The sequence below is a fragment of the Rhineura floridana genome, chromosome 1 (assembly GCF_030035675.1).
Source record: "Rhineura floridana isolate rRhiFlo1 chromosome 1, rRhiFlo1.hap2, whole genome shotgun sequence".
NCBI classification, from domain to species: domain Eukaryota; kingdom Metazoa; phylum Chordata; class Lepidosauria; order Squamata; family Rhineuridae; genus Rhineura; species Rhineura floridana.
The window spans coordinates 163,191,776-163,213,896 of NC_084480.1; the positions used below are offsets into that span (position 1 = coordinate 163,191,776).

The 22,121-nt window shown below is 42.7% G+C and overlaps 1 protein-coding gene across 1 annotated transcript in view; it reads right to left on the reverse strand.

Annotated features, from left to right (window-relative positions):
* Positions 1 to 15,493, reverse strand: part of LOC133363794 (alpha-2-macroglobulin-like protein 1) — a 178,864-nt gene extending 163,371 nt beyond the window's left edge. The window contains exon 1 of the mRNA XM_061583281.1: positions 15,414 to 15,493. Within this exon, the coding sequence (XP_061439265.1) occupies positions 15,414 to 15,436 (23 nt within the window). The 5' untranslated portion in view covers positions 15,437 to 15,493. The remainder of the gene's footprint in view (positions 1 to 15,413) is intronic.
* Between the last annotated feature and the right edge of the window lie 6,628 nt (positions 15,494 to 22,121).

Here is a 22,121-nt window from a genome sequence, read left to right on the forward strand (position 1 = left end):
AAATGCCAGACACAGACATAACACTAAGGGCAAATCTACACCATACATTTAAAGCACATCCAACACATTAAAAGCACATTAAATTGCATGACTTCCCCCAAAGAATCATGAGAACAGTAGTTTGTTACGGTTGATGGAAATATGTAGTTCTATGAGGGGGAAACTACAACTCCCAGGATTCTTTGGGGGGAAGCCAGGTGCTTTAAATGTGCATTGGATGTGCTTTAAATGGTGTGGATCTGCCCTAAGTTAGCTCCTTCATAGTTTGTTTATCTGCTCATGCAAAGGGGGCAGCAAACCACAAGGCTGGCCTAAAACATTTTGCTGCCAGGAGCAGAGCAGCAAATGATGCCCTGTTAATGCCACCACCACCCCACCCCCTTCAAGTCAAGATGACCAATACCCAAGGCTGATCAAGTTATTTTGGCACCTGAGGCAGATACTCGTACAAGCATCTGTTCCCATCTCTGGCAGTAAAAATACAATAATAACAAATTAAATAGCCAACAATTTGCTCTCTTGACAATGAAAGGGAGGCCAGCCCTGGCAAAGCTGAAGTGCTCAGGTTGTGCACCCCAATATACAGTTCATTCACAGAGTGGCTTAATAACCCGGCTTTGTGGCTTTGTGCTGGACTTGAAGCACTTAGCCTGACCTAGAAAGACAAATGTTACGTTCTAGTGTTATTTATTATTCATTGGTTAAATTTATATCCCACCCTTCCTCCCCAAGGAGCCCGATTAATAGAAGCTCTAATATCCCAAAAGACTGAAATTGTTCAATTTATCTGAAATTTTGAAAGGAATTACTTTATATCTGAACAAAACGCAACCGCCAGTCAAATAGCTGGACTATGTAATAGATGCAGCTTCTTCGGGGCTAACTACACCTTACATGAAAAGGCACATCAGAGGGTAGCCATGCTGCTTTTTCACAAGAAGACACTCTAGGAGAGGGAAACGGAAAAACAAGTTCACATGTATATTCTTAACCCTTTTCCTGCCCATTTTCCCTCTCTAGCCTTTCACTCACAAGCAGCTTTTTCCCCAGAGGGTTTCTGGGTTGTCCTTTACCCTTGCATGTACATAACTGGAGCTCTGGGGGGGGGGACTTTCCTGTCACCTCGGCAGGTGATTCTGTCGAAGCCTTGGCCGACCTCTGGAATGAGGAAATGACCAGGGCAGTAGACACAATCACTCCTAAGCGTCTCCTTCCGCGGATCGGAGCTAAATCTGCCCCTTGGTTTACTGGAGAGCTGACGGCGATAAAATGCGAAAGAAGGAGACTAGAGCGACGTTGGCGGAAAACTCTGAGCGAATCTGACCGAAAACGGGCTAGAAGCTATTTAAAGACCTATTCCGCAGCAATGCGGGCTCAGAAGAAATCTTTCTTCTCCGCCACCATTGCATCTGCTAACTCTCGTCCTGCGGAACTGTTCCGAGTGGTCAAGAGTCTTTTAAGTTCTGACCCACATGAATATGATGCTGACCACTCAACAGCCCGCTGTCACGAGTTTGCTTGATATTTTGCAGATAAAGTCGCTCAGATTCGCTCTGACTTAGATGCCAAAATTAATAAAGTCTCTGTGGATGTAACTTCGGCCTCTACTTGTATAATTAGAATGGATTCCTTTCAACTTGTTCAACCCGAGGATGTGGACAAAATCCTTGGAGAGGCGTGTCCTACCACCTGTATGTTAGATCCTTGCCCATCCTGGCTTATAAAAAATGCCAAAAAGGGACTGGTCAAGTGGGTCAAGGAAGTGATCAACGCCTCTCTACAACAGGGCAGATTACCACCCTGTCTAAAGGAAGCTATAATAAGACCTTTGCTGAAAAAATCCTCCCTTGACCCCTCATTATTAGGTAACTATCGTCCAGTCTCCAATATTCCTTTTTTGGGCAAGATAATAGAACGAGTGGTAACCGCCCAGCTCCAGAGATTTTTGGATGAGACGGATTATCTAGATCCATTTCAATCTGGTTTCAGGCCTGGCTATGGGACTGAGACGGCTTTGGTCACCTTGGTGGATGACCTACGCAGGGAACTGGATAGGGGGAGTGTGTCCCTGTTGGTTCTACTGGACCTCTCAGCCGCTTTCGATACCATCGACCATGGTATCCTCCAGGGTTGCCTCGCTGGGATGGAACTTGGAGGCATGGTGCTATGGTGGCTCCGATCCTTCCTAGAGGGGCGAACCCAGAAGGTGGTTATGGGGGATACCTGCTCAACCCCTTGGCCATTGACCTATGGGGTCCCCCAGGGTTCAGTCCTGTCCCCCATACTATTTAATATCTACATGAAACCGCTGGGAGAGGTTATCCGGAGTTTTGGGGTTCGGTGTCACCAATATGCGGATGACACCCAACTCTATTCCTCCTTTCCACCTAATGAAACCAAGGAAGCCGTCCAGGTCCTACACCGCTGCCTGGTATCAGTGATGGACTGGATGGGGACGAACAAGTTGAAACTAAATCCTGACAAGACAGAGGTGCTCCTTGTCAGTCGGAGGGCGGATCAGGGAATAGGGATTCAAATTGTGCTGGACGGGGTTACACTCCCCCTGAAATCTCAAGTTCGCAGCTTGGGAGTACTCCTGGACTCAACTTTGAGCTTGGAGGCGCAGGTCTCTGCTGTGGCCGGGAGTGCCTTCGCTCAATTAAGATTAGTGCGCCAGCTGCGCCCGTTCCTTGACCTGTCAGACTTGACTACGGTAACACATGCTTTAGTTACATCCCGATTAGACTACTGTAACGCGCCCTACGTAGGGCTGCCCTTGAAGACTGCTCGGAAACTTAAATTGGTACAAAGAGCGGCAGCCAGAATGTTAACTGGAGCTGGGTTCAAAGAACATACTACTCCATTGCTATACCAGCTCCACTGGCTGCCAATCTGTTTCTGGGCACAATTCAAAGTGCTGGTTTTGACCTATAAAGCCTTATACGGCTTAGGTCCAGGCTATCTGTTAGACCGTGTCTCCCTCTATGAACCTGTCTGCATTTTAAGATCATCCGGTGAGGCCCTCCTTACTATTCCATCTTTCTCGGAAGTTCTTCTTGCTGAGACACAGAATAGGGCCCTTTCGATGGCTGCCCCTTGATTGTGGAATTCCCTCCCTAGAGAGGTTCGGTTGGCTTCCTCGCCATCATCCTTTCGCGCCCAGGTGAAGACTGTTTTATTTAGGTGGGCTTTTAACTGAAAAAGTTATAGTTTTAATCTATTTTGATTTAATCTATTTTTAATTGTTTTTAACATGTATATTGGTTGTTCTGATTGTTTATTGTTTTAATTGTGAGCCGCCCTGAGTTCCTCGGAAGAAGGTCGGGGTATAAGTATTTTAAATAATAATAATGTGGGTGGAGAACAGCTTTGGAGCAGACAAATTATGACTAGGAAAAGGAATAACACACATCTTTGCTACTCCTTTATTCTACATTTGCCTTTTACATTCTGACACTTTTCCTTTCAATGTTTTCTTTAAATGTTTTTAACTGGGGAGATGAAAGTATTAACATTAATTCACTAATAGGGAAAAAAACTTGAATTCCACTGCTTTTTAATCCAGGAGGTAAGAGATGGGATATTGTGCAAGTTTCCTGAGAATGGATTGATCATTTGCATTGAGTTCAGTGGGATTTACTCCCCTGCAAGCATGTTTAGGATAGGTGAAACTGACACAGGGGGGATGGAGAGAGAGGGAGGGGGAGGGCAGTTCTGATCATTTGCATGCTTATTGAGTTCAGTGGGATTTACTCCTGCGCAATCATGCTTAGGATAGGTGACACTGACCTGGGGGAGGGGCAGGGAGGGGAGGAGGGCAGGAATGGGAGGGAGGGGGAGGAGATTAGATGGGTGGGCACTGGGCAGAGGGGGAAGCCCCTTTCCTTTCCAAAAGGAAAACATTGTGGACAGTATCATTGCTTTTCAGCATTTCCCCCACCTTTTTATTCTACTGCAGGCACATGTAGTCTCCCACCCAAATTTAAGCCAAAGCTGGCCCTGGACACATCCACACCAGGCCTTTGTTTCATTTTGGACAGTCATGGCTTCTCTCAAAGAATCCTGGGAAGTGTAGTTAGTGAAGGGTGGTGAGAGTTGCTAGGGGACGCCCGGTTCCCCTCACAGACTTTCAACCAGAGCAGCTGACTGTTAAACCAGTCTGGCCACTGGAGCTCTGTCAGTGGAATAGGAGTCTCCTCTCAGCGCCCTTCACAAACTACGCTTCCCAGGATTCTCTGAGGGAAGCCATGACAGTCTCACGTGAAATCAAAGACTGGTGTGGGTGTGGCCCCCTGATTAGCCAAGCCCAGCAGCTGTGAGTCTTGCCTTTAGAACACTGACAGTTGGTTCTTACTGAGCATGCCCGACATTATCATTATCATTGAGTTCCAGCCAAATTTCTTAAATTAATTAAAAATCAGCCAGGCATTTTTTAAACTTTTAAACTGCAGAAGATGAAGGTCATAGTATGGGGCAAGGTCAGTAGTAGGATTACAGGTACTCTGTGAACATGGCTGATTTTTAATGAATTTCAACAGATTATGAGAACTCTGACAGGAAAAAGTCCAAAAGGGCTCTGGGTTTCCCCCCCCCCTCTTTTTAGACTTTGAACTCTCTATTCTCTCTGTTTTGTGTATCGCCATGAAAATTGAGAGGGTTATTAAGCAAGCGTTTCTGAGTTCAGGACTATAAGTTCTGTAAGGTTTTGTTTTGAAATGAGCTTATGGGAAGTATCAGAATGGCATGGGGGTATTTTCAATTTAACATTGCGGAATGCAAAAAATCCATGCTGACTATAGTATATAGCCACCCTTGTGGCTGTATAATTATATTCACTAATAGGCAAAAAACCTTGCGGTTTAAGAATGTACCTATAGCCCACAGATATTTCTACCAAACTTTAAAAAGCAGAGAAATTGGGCAGCTATAGTGAATGCACCAGAGGAGCAGGAGACCTGACCTCCTCTCTGATATATTGTACTGCCCTACAAAGTTGTCAAAATACAAACACAATTTGGGTTGGTCTTTCACAGTCCAATCCACTTCCTGTGTAGCTTGGAAGAATTTGGTAACATGTGCCTCTGAGCATATGGTGAGTGGTGGCAACACCTGCCATCTCTAAAGATGAAGAAATATATTTTTGTATGTTTGTTGGTGTTCTTCTTACTTTGCTTCTTTCCTGTGTTACTAATGTTTCTACAGAGAATCTAAACTAGAAAATTTTATTTCCCTCATTATTCATCCTAGAAATCTGTGTCAAATTTATTTTTATTAATTTCAAAGCCTTTTTATTGGTCAATGTCATATGCCGGTGAAGATAGCCTTTTTTGTTTCAAACTGGAGGTTATGGTCTATTTCTATTTTGGGTGCATTAACAGTTGGACCTGAAACTGCAGTTTTAGCAATGACTCTAGTTGTTGGAAAAAAGAGGATGCATGTTTTCAACCTGCTATGTTTAAACCACTTTATTTAAGGCAAGGTGTTCACGATCAATTAAAAACATAGAGCACACCTAGAATTTTGCTAGAATATATTTCACCTCCCACTGTTTTATCTTGTGCAAATTGAGACACTTCTGAGGTCCACTGGAGACTATTTTGCAGAAGTCAGTGCCATTATTCCACAATTATGTTTGGAGTTTTTTTAGTATAAATTTTGCAAAGTGTTGCTGTACTTCACATATTCATAGAAACAAAGCAAAAGAAAATGATTTCCTACAGAAAACTTCACTAAAATTGCAAAGTAGATCAGACATCTTTAAAGTGACCATCTGAACTATATCAACTGTCTTAATAATGTTGCTTCCTCCCAGCTAAAACAAGATCAGCACAGGACATATCTTCTTTCTATTATTTGGGCTGATTACAGGTATTGCCACCATTCACCATATGCTCAGAGGCACATGTTACCAAATTCTTCCAAGCTACACAGGAAGTGGATTGGACTGTGAAAGACCAACTCAAATTGTCTTTGCATTTTGACAACTTTGTAGGGCAGTACAATATCTCAGAGAGGAGGTCAGGTCTCCTGCTCCTCTGGTGCATTCACTATAGCTGCCCAATTTCCCTGTTTTTTAAAGTTTGGTAGAAATATCTGTGGGCTATAGGTACATTCTTAAACCGCAAGGTTTTTTGCCTATTAGTGAATTTCCCTGCTTTTTAATCCAGGAGGTAAGAAATGGGATCCTGCGCAAGTTTGCTGAGAATGGATTGATCATCTGCATGCTTATTGAGTTAAGTGGGATTTACACACACACACCAGGCAATCATGCTTAAGATAGGTGAAACTGACCACAAGGGATGGGGAAGGGAGGAGGGGGAGGAGGGAGGGGTGGAAAGGCAGAGGGGAGGACTGGGATGGGAGCAGGCAGGAGGGGGAGGGGAGGACAGATGTGGTCGTTTGCATGTTTATTGAGTTCAGTGGGATTTACTCCCGTGCAATCATGCTTAGGATAGGTAAAACTGACTGGGGGGGAGGGACGGAGGGCTAGAGTGGGCAAGGAAGACAGAAGAAGGAAGAGGGGAGGAGAAAGGGAGAGGAAAGGGGAAGGAGGGAAAAGGCAGGTCTGATCATTTGTAAGATTATTGAGTTGAATCGGATATACTCCTATGCAATCATGATTAGGATAGGTAAAACTGACCAGGCTGGGCCTGCCAACCAAGACGTCTTCTGTATCTTTCACAGTTGGGCAGGGGGAAGGGACAATTCTACCTTGTGGTTTTTCCCATTACAATGTTGCAAGAACACCGGCACTTGGCTGACTTTCTCTTCTACTAATGATACAGGATCAGTGTCAGGCCCTGAACCTGGCAACCCTACCTCCCACCCAAATTTAAAACAAAGCTGTCCCTGGCCACATCCACACCAGGCCTCTATTACACTTTGGACAATCATTATTTATTTATCTATTTATTTAGTGTATTTATATACCACCCCATAGCCGAAGCTCTCTGGGCAGTTTACAATAACTAAAAACATTAGAAACAAATATACAAATTTAAAAACACATCTTTTAAAAACAATTTAAAAGAATTTATCATGGCTTCTCTCAAAGCCATGGCTCAAAGCCAATCATGGCTTCTCTCAAAGAATCCTGGGAAGTGTAGTTAGTGAAGGGTGCTGAGAGTTGCTAGGAGACCTTCAATCAGAGTGGCTGACTGTTAACCATTCTCTCGGGAATAGGAGTCTCCTCTCAGCACCCTTCACAAACTACACTTCCCAGGATTCTTTGAGGGAAGCCATGACTGTCTCAAGTGAAATCAAGTCTGGTGTGTGTGTGGCCCTCTTATTAGCCAAGCCCAGCAGCTGTGAGTTGGTCCTTACTGAGTATGCCCTGCGTTATAATAGGCTTCCAGCCAAAATTTCTTAAATTAATTAAAAATCAACCAGGCATTTTTTTAACTTTTAAACTGCAGTAGATGAAGGTCAGAGTATGGGGCAAGGTCAGTATTAGGATTACAGGTACTCTGTGAACAGGGCTGGTTTTTAATGAATTTCAACAGATTATGAGAACTCGCAGAAAAAAGTCCAAAAGGGCTCTGAGTTTTTTTCTCTCTTTTTAGACTTTGAACTCTCGATTCTCTCTGGCTGTTTTGTGCATTGCCATGAAAATTGACAGGGTTGTTAAGCAAGCGTTTCTGAGTTCAGAACTATAAATTTTGTAAGGTTTTGTTTTGAAATGAGCTTATGGGAAGCCTCAGAATGGCATGGGGGGATATTTTCCATTTAACATTGCAGAATGTGAAAAATCCCCGCTGACTATAGTATACAGCCACCCTCGTGGCTGTATAATATTGCTAGATAATAAAGCATTACCACATGGAACCACGGTTTTAATCCACTTCTAGCCATTGTAGAAATGCAATCCTCAGCAAATCTAGAGGGGCCTAGTGCAGAAACCACACAAGCGAAATTGTAGTTCTTCTTATACGTGACCAAAGGAGTTATACACGGCTTATCTGTGTGATTGGCCAAGAAGGGCAAAGGGCATTCTTGCCACAGGCTTTTGGATAAATAATTTATTCTACTCTCCTCTATAACCTTCAACATGTAGTAGGTGGAACTTGCTCCCCTTTCCCTCCCCCTCCCACAGCTTCCTGTTTAATTTGGAATTAGCCTGAACTCCATTTTATACTATGCCTACAGAGAATGCCAACGCAAGTAGGAGCTGTGGTAGAGGCACCGGAGCTGGCCCTCCCTGAAATAGGCCTGTCCACTCCACCTCCAACTTTCTCAAATTACGCAAGAAGGTCCAGGAGACTTTTAAGTGCATGCACCTCATCAAGAGTCATGTGCAGCAGAACAGACACCACATACATTCAGGGTTTCTGATTGTTATGAATACTTAGGAGCCTTCTCACAATCAGAAACCACTTGTGCACAGGGCTACTGTTACAACTCAATCCTATGCACACCGGAAGGGGAGCCAGCTCCTTGAGCCATGCGAACACCAGCTGACAAAGTGTCAAGGCGAGTTAAGCAGCTGAGTGAGATCAGCAGCAGGGCAAGGAGGCCAGGGAACAATACTCTGCCCCTCATCTATTGGACCTAAACAAATCCCAAGCCCGAGTAAAGTAACTTGATAAACTACAAAAGTAATTACACAGGTAGAAAGCCAGCAGGGGTGTGGGGGCTTTCCAGTATATTGTACTGTATGCCACATATATGACTATCTGCCTGCTGGACAGAAGTCATGGGTGTGTCCTTGGCCCACCCCTCAGGAAATGGGCTCATTCACTGACCTGGAAAAACGGAGAAAGGCAGAGAGGTTGGTGAATGAGGCCTTAGGGACATAGATAGCTGCCTTATACTGAGTCATACCATTGGGCCATCTACCTCAGTATTGTCTACACTGACTGGCAGCAGCTCTCCAGGATTCCAGGCAGGAGTCCCTCCCAGCCATATCTGGAGATACCAGGTACTGAACCTGGCACCTTCTGCATGCAAAGCAGATGCTCTCCCATTAAGCTATGGTCCTATGACCTTCAGAGACATTATAGCTAAGCCACTTCCCTGCTGTCATGGAGAATGAAGGTCTTGGAGAAGGAGGGCATCACTCTGAGGGAGAAGGAAACGATCCCTTAGAAGAAACCCATTCCTTAGGGGATAAACAGTTATCCTCTCATGCTAAGGATACTCCTTTGGGGTTGGTATTGCTTGTTTTGATCATTAGGAACATAGATAGGTGATACTTGCAGACCACAGGGTGAATTGCTTGCCTGGGAGTAAGTCCCATTAAATCCAATCCCCTCCTTCCCCTTTCCCCTCCTTCTGCTCCCCTCTCTCCTCCCTTTTTCCTTCCCTCTCCTCTCCCCTCCTCCTGTTCCTCCCCCATGGTCAGTTTTACCTATCCTAACCATAATTACATAGGAGTAAATCCCATTGAACTCAATAAGCATACAAATGATCAAACCTGGCTTTCCCCTCCTCCCCTCTCCTCTTCCTTCTTCCTCTTTCCCTGCCCACTTCAGCCATCACTCCCTCCCCCCCATCAGTTTTACCTATCCTAAGCATGACTGCACGGGAGTAAATCCCACTGAACTCAATAAACATGCAAATGATCAAACCTGTCCTTCCCCTCCCACTCCTTCCTGCTCTCATCCCCGCCTCCCCTCCCTCCTCCTCCTCCCCACCCCATCCCCTGTGGTCAGTTTCACCTATCCTAAGCATGTTTGCAGGGGAGTAAATCCCACTGAATTTAATAAGCATGCAAATGATCAATCCATTCTCAGCAAGCTTGCACAGGATCCCATTTCTTACCTCCCAGATTAAAAAGCAGAGAATTCACTAATAGGCAAAAAACCTTGCAGTTTAAGAATGTACCTGTAGCCCACAGGTATTTCTATCAAACTTTAAAAAGCAGGGAAATAGTGAATGTACCAGGGAAGCAGGAGACCTCACCTCCTCTGAGATATTGTACTGCCCTACAAATTTGTCAAAATGCAAACACAATTTGGGTTGGTCTTTCACAGTCTAATTTTGGTCTATTAATTTCAATAGTGAGTGGTAGCAATACCTGCCATCTCCAAAGATGGAGAATTACATTTTTGTATGTTTATTGGTGTTCTTCTTACTTTGCTTCATTCCTGTGTTACTATTGTTTCTACAGAGAATCTAACCTAGACAATTATATTTCTCTCATTATTCATCCTAGAAATCTGTGCCTATTTTTTCACTAATTTCAAGGCCTTTGTATTGGTTAATGGCATATATTATTATGATTTATCATTATTATTATTATTATTAGATTTATATCCCGCCCGTCCTCCCAGCAGGAGCCCATATAATGGTGAAGACAGCCTTTTGTGTTTCAAACTGGAGGTTATGTTCTATTTCTATTTTGGGTACAGTAAAAGTTGAATCTGAAACTGCCGTTTGATGTAAAATCAGACAGATTACAATATGTTGCTACTTCAGGAATGACTCTAGCTATTGGAAAAAAACAAACTTAGCCTGCTCAAGATGCATGCTTTCAGCCTGCTATGTTTAAACCACTTCATTTAAGGCAAGGTGGGCACGGTCTATTAAAAACATAGAGCACACCTAGAATTTTGATAGAATATATTTCACCTCCCACTGTTTTATCTTGTGCAAACTGAGACATTCCTGATGTCCACTGCCATTATTCCACAATTATATTTGGAGTATTTTAGTGTAAAATGTGCAAAGTGTTGCTGTAGTTCACATATTCACAGAAATAGAAGCAAAAGAAAATGATTTCCTATAGGAAACCTCATTAAGATTGCAAAGTAAATCAGACATATTTAAAGTGACTATCTGAACTATGTCAACTGTCTTAATAATGTTGCTTCCTCCCTGCTAAAACAAGATCAGCACAGCACATGTCTTTTTTCTATTATTTGGGCTGATTGCAGGTGTTGCCACCACTCACCATATGCTCAGAGGCACATGTTACCAAATTCTTCCAAGCTACACAGGAAGTGGATTGGACTGTGAAACACCAACCCAAATTGTGTTTGCATTTTGACATTTTTTTTTGCCTATTAGTAATAGAGATTTATGCGGAGGAAGTAGACAGAGAAGTTTTTGTCCCTCTCTCATAACTGTGGCAGTTTTGGTTCAGTTCTGAGTTGCAGTTTGGCCTACAAGCAGCACCATGCTGTGGCCCTTGTTCTCTTCATATCTTCAGTGATAGTAAATTTCTTGTTGTTGTATATCCTCTGTGTGGCCTTTTCCTTCAGAATACTGTACTTTTTACATCCTCCCTCATTAAAAATCTGCAGTCCTAAACACACAGGATTCCAGCTCCCAGGGACAGCTGCAGACATTTCCCCAATACATAGAAAACATTTGGGGAGAGGTTGGAAGAACATGCACAGTGTGATAATGTGCGGCTACACTCTTCTGCAACACATGGTTATAACTATATTATTCTGAATGCCTAAAAAAGAGCTACAGACAGCTTTAAAAGGGGATGAAACTAATGAATGGAGGATAAGGCTATCCATGGCTGCTAGTTGTGATGACTATATTAACTCCTGTATCAGAGGCAGGCTGTCTCTCAGTGGAGGCTGGTGGCTCTGATGTCAGTGGGGCAAGGAATCTGCTCCAGGTTTTAGTCTGAACTTCAAGGAGCTGTTCAAGTTGCTGAGGAACAACAAGTCAACACTAATTTTATTGCCAATGATGTTTGATCGATTTTAGGGTAACTTTGTGTCGCTGATTCCGAATATGGCATCGGTTTTACTAGATTGGCTCTAATTTTTGAGATAATGGATGCCCCCATTGAAAAACATAACAAATTCAAAAAAATTAATGGTCAGGCATAGCCTACCCACAAATGACATGGAAACTGTCTCAAATCATACAAAAGTAAACACATGAAATACCTAATGGCATTGTATTCAGTACAATAACATTAAAACAAAGTAAGCTGATTCAGATAATCACAATTAGTGCATAGAAAAATGCTGTGTGTACGATTTTCTTTTATGTGGGGCATCAGGACAATCACGTTGGAGGCTCCAGAAGTAGTCTGCCATCATGTGTCTGTCCCATCTGCCTTGATACCTTTCCTCCATCACCTTTATATCCTGATGGAACCTCTCCCCTTGTTCCTCACTAAAATCACCAAGATTATCTGGAAATCTGTCTAAGTGGCTATGGAGATAGTGTACCTTTATGCTCATATTAGCACCCAAATGTTTAAAGTTAGCGAGCATGTTTTGCACCAATTCTTCATAATTGTCTGCTTTGTGGTTACCCAAGAAGTTCTTGACAACTGAGACATAACTGCACCAGGCAGAAGCTTCAACATCATTCATAAATTTAGTGAAATTCAAATCATTGATGAGTTTACGACTTTTAGGACCATCAAAGATCCCTGCTTTTAGTTTTTCCATAGTCAGTCCAAGGAACGATCTACAAATGTATTTGAAGCAATCATCATCTTTGTCCAAGGCCTTAACAAATTGGTTCATAAGTCCAAGCTTGATATGGAGTGGTGGGAGAATGATTTTTTCTCTGTCAACCAATGGCTTGTTAATGATGTTCGCTGCACCTACAGTCATGTGTTCCCTTGAAGGCCATGTCACTTTTTTCCAATGATCTCGCTTTGCCCTACTATCCCACAAGCAGATGAAACAAGGGTACTTCGTGTATCCACTTTGCTGCCCAAGCAAAAAGTTCACCATCTTTAGATCAACACAAATAGACCACAGGTGCTCATGACAGCAGAGCTTCTGCAAGACCATTTCGATATTTTCATATTCTTCTTTAAGTTTTGTTGAGTGAGCAATTGGAAGAGATGCATAGAGGTTACCATTGTGCAATAAAACACATTTCAAGCTTCTGGTGGAGCTGTCTATAAAAAGCTGCCAATCTTCTGGTCAATATTCCGGTAGTCCCATTTGGAGAAGAAGTCCAGGAATGTTACTGCAGTATACAAGTTCTTCATCTTGACTGAAGTATGGAAGAAGTCCCTCCTCTCTTGTCCGATAAGCTGTTATGTTAGCTTCGGGCTGTAGACAGTTCTTTTCCATTAGCCTGGATGCTAAAAGTTCAGATGCTTGCTTTGACAGACTGAGGTGTCATATCAGATCATTGAGTTCTTTTTGGGAGAACTGCTCAGGTGTTGAAAAGCTTTCTTCATATCCACTTCCAGGGCTACCACCTGTGCTACACTCCATGTCCAGCATTTCTTCAACATCTGACAATGGAAGGTCAGGCAGTGAGGTAAACACTGGTATGGGAACGTCTTCGCTGTGTGGCACAGGTCGCCTTGCTGAGTCCAAATCAGGATACTCCCACTTATGTTTCTTGTAGCGATTGAAGCCTTTCACATTCACAACACAAAAAGAACAATCATCGTGATGGTTTTGTGGCTCTCTCCACACCATAGGCACACCAAAGTTTAAACGTTTCCTTTCTCCATTTTTCCACTGTTGTAGGCACTCTACACAGGTTTTGCAAACCTTATGGGGAGCCCAAGACTTATCTTGATCTTCAAGCTTCACTCCAAAATAAGCAAGATATGCTTGTTTTACAAAGTCAGTGATGTTTTTTCTTTGTTTTTGCAGAGTATATTCGCCACAAATGTAGCACAATGCATTAGGATTGTTTAAGCAGCCTCTTCGTGACGAACTCATAGTCCTCTTCAAAAAAAAAAAAAAGTATCAATATGATATTATGTGCAATGGATAAACTTGGAAAACAATGTTCAAAGACAGACCAAAACCTGCTGCATATGTCAGCAGCTACAGGTCATATTGGGGTACAATCGTCATTTGAGGGGTATCCATTATCTCAAAAACTAGAGCCAATTCGGCAAAACTAATGTCATTTTTGGATTTACCACCCCCAAAATACCCTAAAGTCATTCAAACATCCTTGGCAACTAAAAAAAAATTTTTTTTGTTGGGCTGTGAGAATGCTAATACCCTCTCGTCCCACTTATGGGCTTCCCAGAGCCACCTGGTTGGCAATGGTAGGAAGGATGCTGGACTAGACAGGCTCAAGTTTGGAAGAGCAGAGCTCGTGTTGTGTTCTTACAGAAGGAAGGTGCAAAAACTGGGAAGCTGTGCGTAAAAATGCTCACTGGGATGAGGTGGAGAAGGATGTAGCCTACCCTGGAAATCCTGTTCCTTTCCAGCTTTCTCCTTCTACCCAAAGGCATCCCTTCACTCCCAGCTTCCTATCCTCCACATATGTAGCACCCATGCCCTGCGCCTCTACAGAGGAAGGGGATTTCTGGATCATGCTTCCAGAAATTGTTGTAAGAAAATATAAAGAAGATCCAAGTTTCATGCGTCCTATTCCACAAGGGTTGTATTTGAATATAAATACAATTTCTCCCCCCATTATTTTCTTCAGGGAAACTAGTTTTAATACTGGGTAAGCAAAGTAACTACAAACACAAAGAACTCACAGAGGTGTTTGCCCTGCTACTAAAGTTTGTGTGGACAAACCCTGACCATTCACTTCGGATCTCAGAGGGCAGCTGTGGGTTGGTGGGAATTGTTACAGCTCTTTATTTTAGCTTGGGACACAGTTAATTTTCAATTTTCTACCTTCCTTCAGGTAAGAGTTTCCACATTGATTTTTATGCCACAGGACCTCTATACATTACTAAGGCTTCTGTGAAAGGATCTGGGGCACACCCTCAATTCATGCAAGACTAGCCTGGCCTGATGGGACTCTCTGTTATTCCCTCATGAGCAGAGACTTTTAAAGATATAGAAGACCTTTTGGAGGTCGGGCCTGGCAACCAAGAGGTCTTCTGTATCTTTAAAAGGTGTGCAGGGGGAAGGGAGAATTCCACCTTGTGGTTTTTCTCATTACAGAGTTGCAAGAACACCTGCACTTTCTCTTCTCCTAAAGATACAGGATCAGTCTCAGGCCAAGAACCTGGCAACCCTACTGTGACTGTACGCTAGATGGCAAGTGTGGTGAGCAAGCTGTTTTCCAGGGAAACTTGTCCTCTCGCTTATGCCAAGCTTCCAAAGACCCATAGGAGTGCCTAGGAACCTCCTTTGCTCAACACACGTTTGGGAGGGATACTGGTGGCTTTGGCTTTCTACTTGTATTGGTGCATGTGAAAACACTTTGAACACTTGAAAGTGCTATACAAGTACTACTACTACTAATCTGTGTGTTTTTATCTCTTTATACATACAAGACCAGGAAGGTAAATGGCACCTTAAAAAGCAACGTAGCAAAACATATAAGCCCTTGGTCTAAAGTGACAAACAATTTTAACACTTGAACAGAAGATGGAAGAAAAGGAATAATAACAATAACAACAACAACACACAACAAAATATGCAGAAATTAAGCAGATGAAAATTGTCCCCCCTCCCTCCCTCCCTCCCTCCCTCCCTCCCTCCCTCTCTCTCTCTCCATTGCTTCCCCTCCTTTTATCTTTCTGTCTCCTCCAACAAAAGCAGATGAATCACCTTCTTCCTTCAGTTGCAGACATTCACCTGCCACTTCCATTCCACAGTCCATGACCTTTTCCAGACTCCCATTCAGATGGAGAGCAGCTGTTTGGCCAAGGACCCTGAGGCTCGAGTACTTGTTAATCAGCTATGAATGCCAGAACTTTGTCCCTCCCCTCAGCCACTCCTCCCGTCCTCCACTACTTTTTACCATTCTGAGCACAAGTGCAGCTATTTCTGTACCTCTGATCACATAATTTAAAAAAAAAATTACACGAAGTGTGCAGGAGGAATTGGAGGATTATGCTTTGGGGGGGGAGAGGGAGAGACCAAGAGCACCTCAAATCCCTTTCCCCTTCCATGAGGTTTGTTTATAATAAAGGATAATACTCATAGTAACTGGATTTCAGCCTTACTCAAAAATCACCAGAGTGCCTGCTTTCCTCCAACAGTAACCCCCTTCCCATCTCCCACCTGATGCCCACCACAGAAAGATAGCTGTAGTATCAGCCTTGAATAAATAAATAAATAAATAATACAAGGCCTTGTGCAGTATCACTTACATTTCTGGTCACAGGCTTGCCTCTACAGACTGCTGTAAACAACAGGAAGGTTTTTTAAAAAAAATAATACATGGATTGAGTCTAACCCTGTCTGCCTTTGCATCTTGTAATCAGGGCCATAGCTTGGGGAGATGATATGTGCAGCCACAAAGGGGGGAGGCGAAGTGAGGTGGGGGTGGGAATGCAGCTGCCTGGAGCCCAGGAAGAAAAGTGTTTTGGATTTGTATCTGATGGGGAGGGGAAGGAAAGTGAAGAAACAACACTTCCCCTTTTTCCATTAAATTACTTTTCTTCTTATTCTACTTTGTTGTTCTTATGTGCCTCCAAGTCAACTACGACTTATGGCGACCCTGTGAATCAGTGACCTCCAAGAGCATCTGTCATGAACCACCCTGTTCAAATCTTGTATGTTCAGGTCTCTGGCTTCCTTTATGGAATCAATCCATCTCTTGTTTGGCCTTCCTCTCTTTCTGCTCCCTTCTGTTTTTCCCAGCATTATTGTCTTTTCTAGTGAATCATGTCCACTCATTATATGTCCAAAGTATGATAACCTCAGTTTCATCATTTTAGCTTCTAGTGATAGTTCTGGTTTAATTTGTTCTAACACCCAATTATTTGTCTTTTTCGCAGTCCATGGTATACGCAAAGCTCTCCTCCAACACCACATTTTGAATGAGTTGATTTTTCTCTTATGCCCTTTTTTCACTGTCCAACTTTCAGATCCATACCTAGAGATCGGGAATACCATGGTGTGAATGATCCTGACTTTAGTGTTCAATGATACAGCTTTGCATTTGAGGACCTTTTCTAGTTCTCTCATAGCTGCCCTCCCAGCCCTAGCCACCTTCTGGTTTATTGACTATTGTCTCCACTTTGGTTAATGACTATGCCAAGGTATTGATAATCCTTCTTCATCTTGGTCCAATTCCACTTTCTGTATGATATGTTCTGCGTATAGATTAAATAAATAGGGTGATAAAATATACTCCTGTCTCACACCCTTTCTGATGGGGAACCAATTGGTTTCTGCATATTCTGTTCTTACAGTAGCCTCTTGTCCAGAGTATAGGTTGCGCATCAGGACAATCAGATGCTGTGGCACCCCCATTTCTTTTAAAGCGTTCCATAGTTTTTCATTATCTACACAATCAAAGGCTTTGCTGCAATCTATAAAGCACAGGGTGATTTCCTTCTGAACTTCCTTGGTCCTTTCCATTATCCAATGAATGTTTTTGATATGATCTCTGGTACCTCTTCCTTTTCTAAATCCAGCTTGGACATCTGGCATTAAGGTGCTGGACTACAACCTGGGAGACCAGGGTTCGAATCCCCACACATCCATGAAGCTCCCTGGGTGACCTTGGGCCAGTCACTGCCTCTCATCCTCAGAGGAAGGCACTGGTAAACCCCCTCTGAATACCGCTTACCAGGAAAACCCTATTCATAAGTCGGGATCGACTTGAAGGCAGTCCATTTTCATATAGTAAGAGCCTTTGTTGTAGAATCTTGAGCATTACTTTACTTGCATGGGATATTAAGGCAATAGTTTGATAATTACTGCATTCCCTGAGATCCCATTTCTTTGGACGCTTCCAGATTCTAATTGGAAACCTGTTCTACTAGAAGTTTCCAATTAGAATCTGGATTCTTTTTTGACTTTTATTTGGTGCTTAGTATGGTTGGTGGTAGCCACAGTACATAGGCAAAGATAATGATGAAACTGGTCATGCCCTTTTTACTGCTTGACAGGAACCAAGCAAAACTTTTCATTTCCATTTTGTTTGAATTAATAGGATTTTTAAAATGCCTTCAAATTCATATTTGGGATGGAATCAAAATGCTATATGTTAGAACTGTAGAGGAATTTTTGCTTACAGGATTTTTGGTCTGCCCAGCAAAAGGTGCCCCTTTTGAAGGGTTTCCTCAGGAGACACCATTATTTCTGGCTATCAATGGTTCTTCCAGTACAGTACAAAAGAACTAAATACTGTATAACTAATGGTCTTAAAATGCTCTTTTTTTGTCTTGTTTAGAAGATATCTTTTGTTTTGGTTTTGCAATTAATGTTAGATACATCAAAAAGTAGTGTCATATTGAGAAACTTCCCTTTGCCCCTCACAAAATTACCTGTTTTCTTCCAAAGCCTGAAATGATGCAGAACTTGCTAAAAGTTCACCCCGCTTAAGCTTCCCAGAGCCAGTGTGGTGTAGTGGTTAAGGTGTTGGACTATGACCCCCACATAGCCATGAAACTCACTGGGTGACCTTGGGCCAGTCACTGCCTCTCAGCCTCATGAAAATCCTATTCATACGGTTGCCACAGATCGGAATCGACTTGAAGGCAGTACATTTACATTTTAAGCTTCCTCCTTTTGAGTTTAAGAATGGAGAGGAAGGAAGGGAAAAATGTAACAGCACAAGAACTGTGAACCTTGTGGAGAGGTTGACATTTTCTGCTGGCTATGTTACCTCTCTATGCTCTCTATCCATATCTATCATCATCATCATCATCATTTATATCCCACCTTTCCTCCAAGAAGTTCAAGGTGGTATACAAACATGGTTCTCCCCCTCCTGGTTTTATCCTCACAACCCTATGAGGTAGGTTAGGCTGAGAGACAGTGACTGGCCCAAGATTACTCAGTGAGCTTCATGTTTGAGTGAGGATTTGAACCCGGGTCTCCTTTCAAGCCTTGATGTCTCTTTGCACTGAAGCTCAGGGCAGGAAGATGGCATGAAAGAGCAGGGTCCTCCATCCCTTGTCCCTTAGTTTCTCTGCCAACCTGTGTGTTCCCCTTTCACTCTTTTTTCACACTTGCCCACTTAAAACTTTATGCCCATGGCTACATTTTGTCCTACATTTCCAAAGCTAACAAAAGCCTTAATGGTTCTACAGTTTTCAGACAATCTGGAGTCTGAAGTTTTAATGAAAGGGGAAGCTTGTCCTCTCCCTGACCTGCCTCCCCGAGGGCAAGTGGGAAACGACTGTTCAGATGTATAATGTTTTCATTTCTACAAGCCTTTTAACACCTGTTAGCGCTGAGATCCAGGAAAGAGGTAAAGTTGCTGCAGGGCAGAAGGAACAGCTATGGAAGAACAACAAGACTAGAATGGCCTGGTAATTGTATTCATCCAGGGCAGGGCAGAGCTGATTTTCTTAAAATAAAAGTTAAAAATTTAAGGGGGTTTTTTAAAAAAAAAACTTTTTATTTAGACCTGGTGCTTTGAAAGAGAGACTAAAGAACTTAAGTTTTATTTCATTATGCAGCTCCTTGTCTCCTCCCATGAGCTACAGAAATGATGGGTAACGCTCCTTTACAGAGCAGGTGGGAAATATCTGTGTCACTGTTGTGTCTCCCTGTGCCATTGGCACATGTCACTGGCATGGATGCTTCCCATGTGTGAAATGGGGAAAAAATCCACGACTATATTTTCCCATGGAAATGTTTCCACTATTGTGTGTGTGCGTGTTATGTGCCTTCAAGTCGATTGCAACTTATGGCGACCCTATGAATCAGTGACCTCCAATAGCATTTGTTATAAACTATCCTGTAAGTTCAGGTCTGTGGCTTCCTTTACGGAATCAATCTTCCTCTTTTTCTACTCCTGTTTTTTCCAGCATTATTGCCTTTTCTAGCAAATCTTGTCTTCTCATTATGCATCCAAAATATGATAACCAGTTTCATCATTTTCCACATTTAGAAAAGTATTATTTCATAAAATGAATTTGTGACATAATTCATGAACATAAGTTAGAACTCAATTTGGGCAAATGGAATGGATACAATATTTGTCAAATCTATAATCAAGGCTGCAATTAACTTCTTGCAGATGACTATCCCTAGCGAACACATAATCAATGGCATACTAAATCAGCATGTTGAATCTCACTTAAGTTCTACTCAGAGTAGGCCTATTGAAATTAATAGACCAAATTTAGTCATGCCCATTAATTTCAATGGATCTACTCTGAGCACAACTAGCTTTGGATGCAATCATATGTTTACTATTGAGCTAGAATGTTTTAAAATATTTATTATAAGCAATCCAATAAAAGTGTTTTGCAAGTGAAGCTTCAAAAGAATTTTAAAAACATAGGTTACAAGCGAGATGAAACTAATCAGAAATGTTTTCATTTCTGCAGTTTTGTAGGCACTGTGGTGAAAGCAACAGTCTCAGTAAACTTCATAGAGCCAGCACCAGAGCTGGTGCGTATAAGTTCATGTCACCCAGAGTGTGGTCTGTGAGCCTGGAGATAGTTGCATTGCATCAGGTTTTGTTGAATACAAAATAAAAGGGTTCCAAATCACACACAAAGCCTCAGGTTTTGCTCTCCTTTACTCTAGTGGCATGGGTGAGTTTCTCCAAGAGAGGCATATTTCAAAGTTTGTCACGCCAGCAGTCCACAGTTAGTTTATCTGCGTCTTTCCAGTGGTGTAGTATTCCTAGGCAGACTGGCAGAAGCATAAAATAAATGAGATTCTTAACATGCAGCCCCACCAGCCTCTCAAATGACCAGGAGAATAAGCAGGGCTTTGGGTCTTTAGAACTATTCTAGTTATTAGCATAAACTCAGTCAATGCCTTGCACTAGAAAGCATCTACTACTGAGCAAGACCACCCTATGTGCCAGAGTGTTCCTTGAAACCCACAGCCTCTCCAGCAAAGCTGTTATTCCTTGCCTATGATCCTAAACAGACAGACTGTAGTACTGTAGCACCTGTGTAAGATCCTTGGGAAGTCCTCCTGTACGTCTGCTGACACGGAGTGTAAACCACATCCCTTCCAGAGCCTTTCCCACTGTTCTTGTTCTAATCCTTCTTCCAGGTCCCTTTTATAGTCCATGAGCCCATTAGGCTGTGTTGTCTATCAGTATGTGTTATATCACCAACACCAGCCCTTTAGAATTAGCTTGGGCTTCTTGCATGAAGCCTTCAGATGTTGTTTCAGGGGGGGTTGCCTGTTCTGCTACCTTCTTACCTCAAAGGAAACGGGTGGGGTAATACAGCAAAAGCCAAGAGGCCTGCAGCTTTTGCAAAGTGACCTTCCTCTGAAATCCCTCTGCTGGAGAATGTTCACTTCCCTATCAGCAACACTATGTCCAGGGTGATCCAATGTTCATCTGGTGTTTGAATGTTGGCCTTTCTGGTGTCAGATTTGTGTCCATTTATTTATCTGTGTAAATGTTCACACTGTGTATACATAGACTAACATCATGATAATGCTTTTCTCCACTACAGTCATTTCCATTGTTGATGGACAACTATTTAGGATAAAAGATTCTTGATGGGGGGGGGTATGGATAAGGATTCCTGTAGCTTCTTGATCTCAGCCCTTTTAGTGATAGTTTTTCCCAAAGGAAAGGTCTGGTTGTTTTTCTGTTGGATAATCTCATTACATAAACCAACTTAATAAGATTTCATCTTATTAATACATTTTTTCTGGGAAGAAAACACAGGTAGTCTCGATTGAATGAGTTCACCATTTCTAATGTTGCTGCCTATGATTTCCCAGTTAGCATGGAATAGCAGATGGGTGAGAATCACTCTTCCTCTTCCTAATCTACTTCACAAGATAAAATGAAATAAATATTTCTTGTAAAACACCATATTCTCCCACAGAAAATAGCAAATCTACATAAAATTAAAGCAGGGGCAATTTTTGTTTCTCTCCCCCATGGACAAAGGGAATTCTTCCCAAGCAGCTTAGAATCATCATGATTGTGGTGGTATTTAAATTCCTTCACTCATATTTGACCAAATGTTTTGTATGTTTTATTTCTGTGTCACCAAAAACTTGTCACAGGCAAGTAAAACAGTATGTGTTTGACACCCCCTCCATTGTTTTCAGCAGGGGTGCTTGGGGGGGGTAGAGAACCTTTTTCAGTCACATTCCCTCAAGGGGAAGCTTTCACAGGCTCCATGCAGGGCCTGGGCAGGGCAAAAGTGTGTGGAACAGTGGATGTGATTCTTTGCACAGTAGGCTACATTCCACCCACATAAAAGCTAGAGGTTTCCCCATACATTTCTCCCCATCCAGGCAAGCCAAAGGAATAATCACAGTTCAGGGACATAGCCAGGCAAAAGCACTCAAGAGGGAACAGAGCAGGGCCAGTGAAGAGCATGGCCTGAGGGAGGTCCCAGGAGCTGGAAAGCGGGGGGCTGG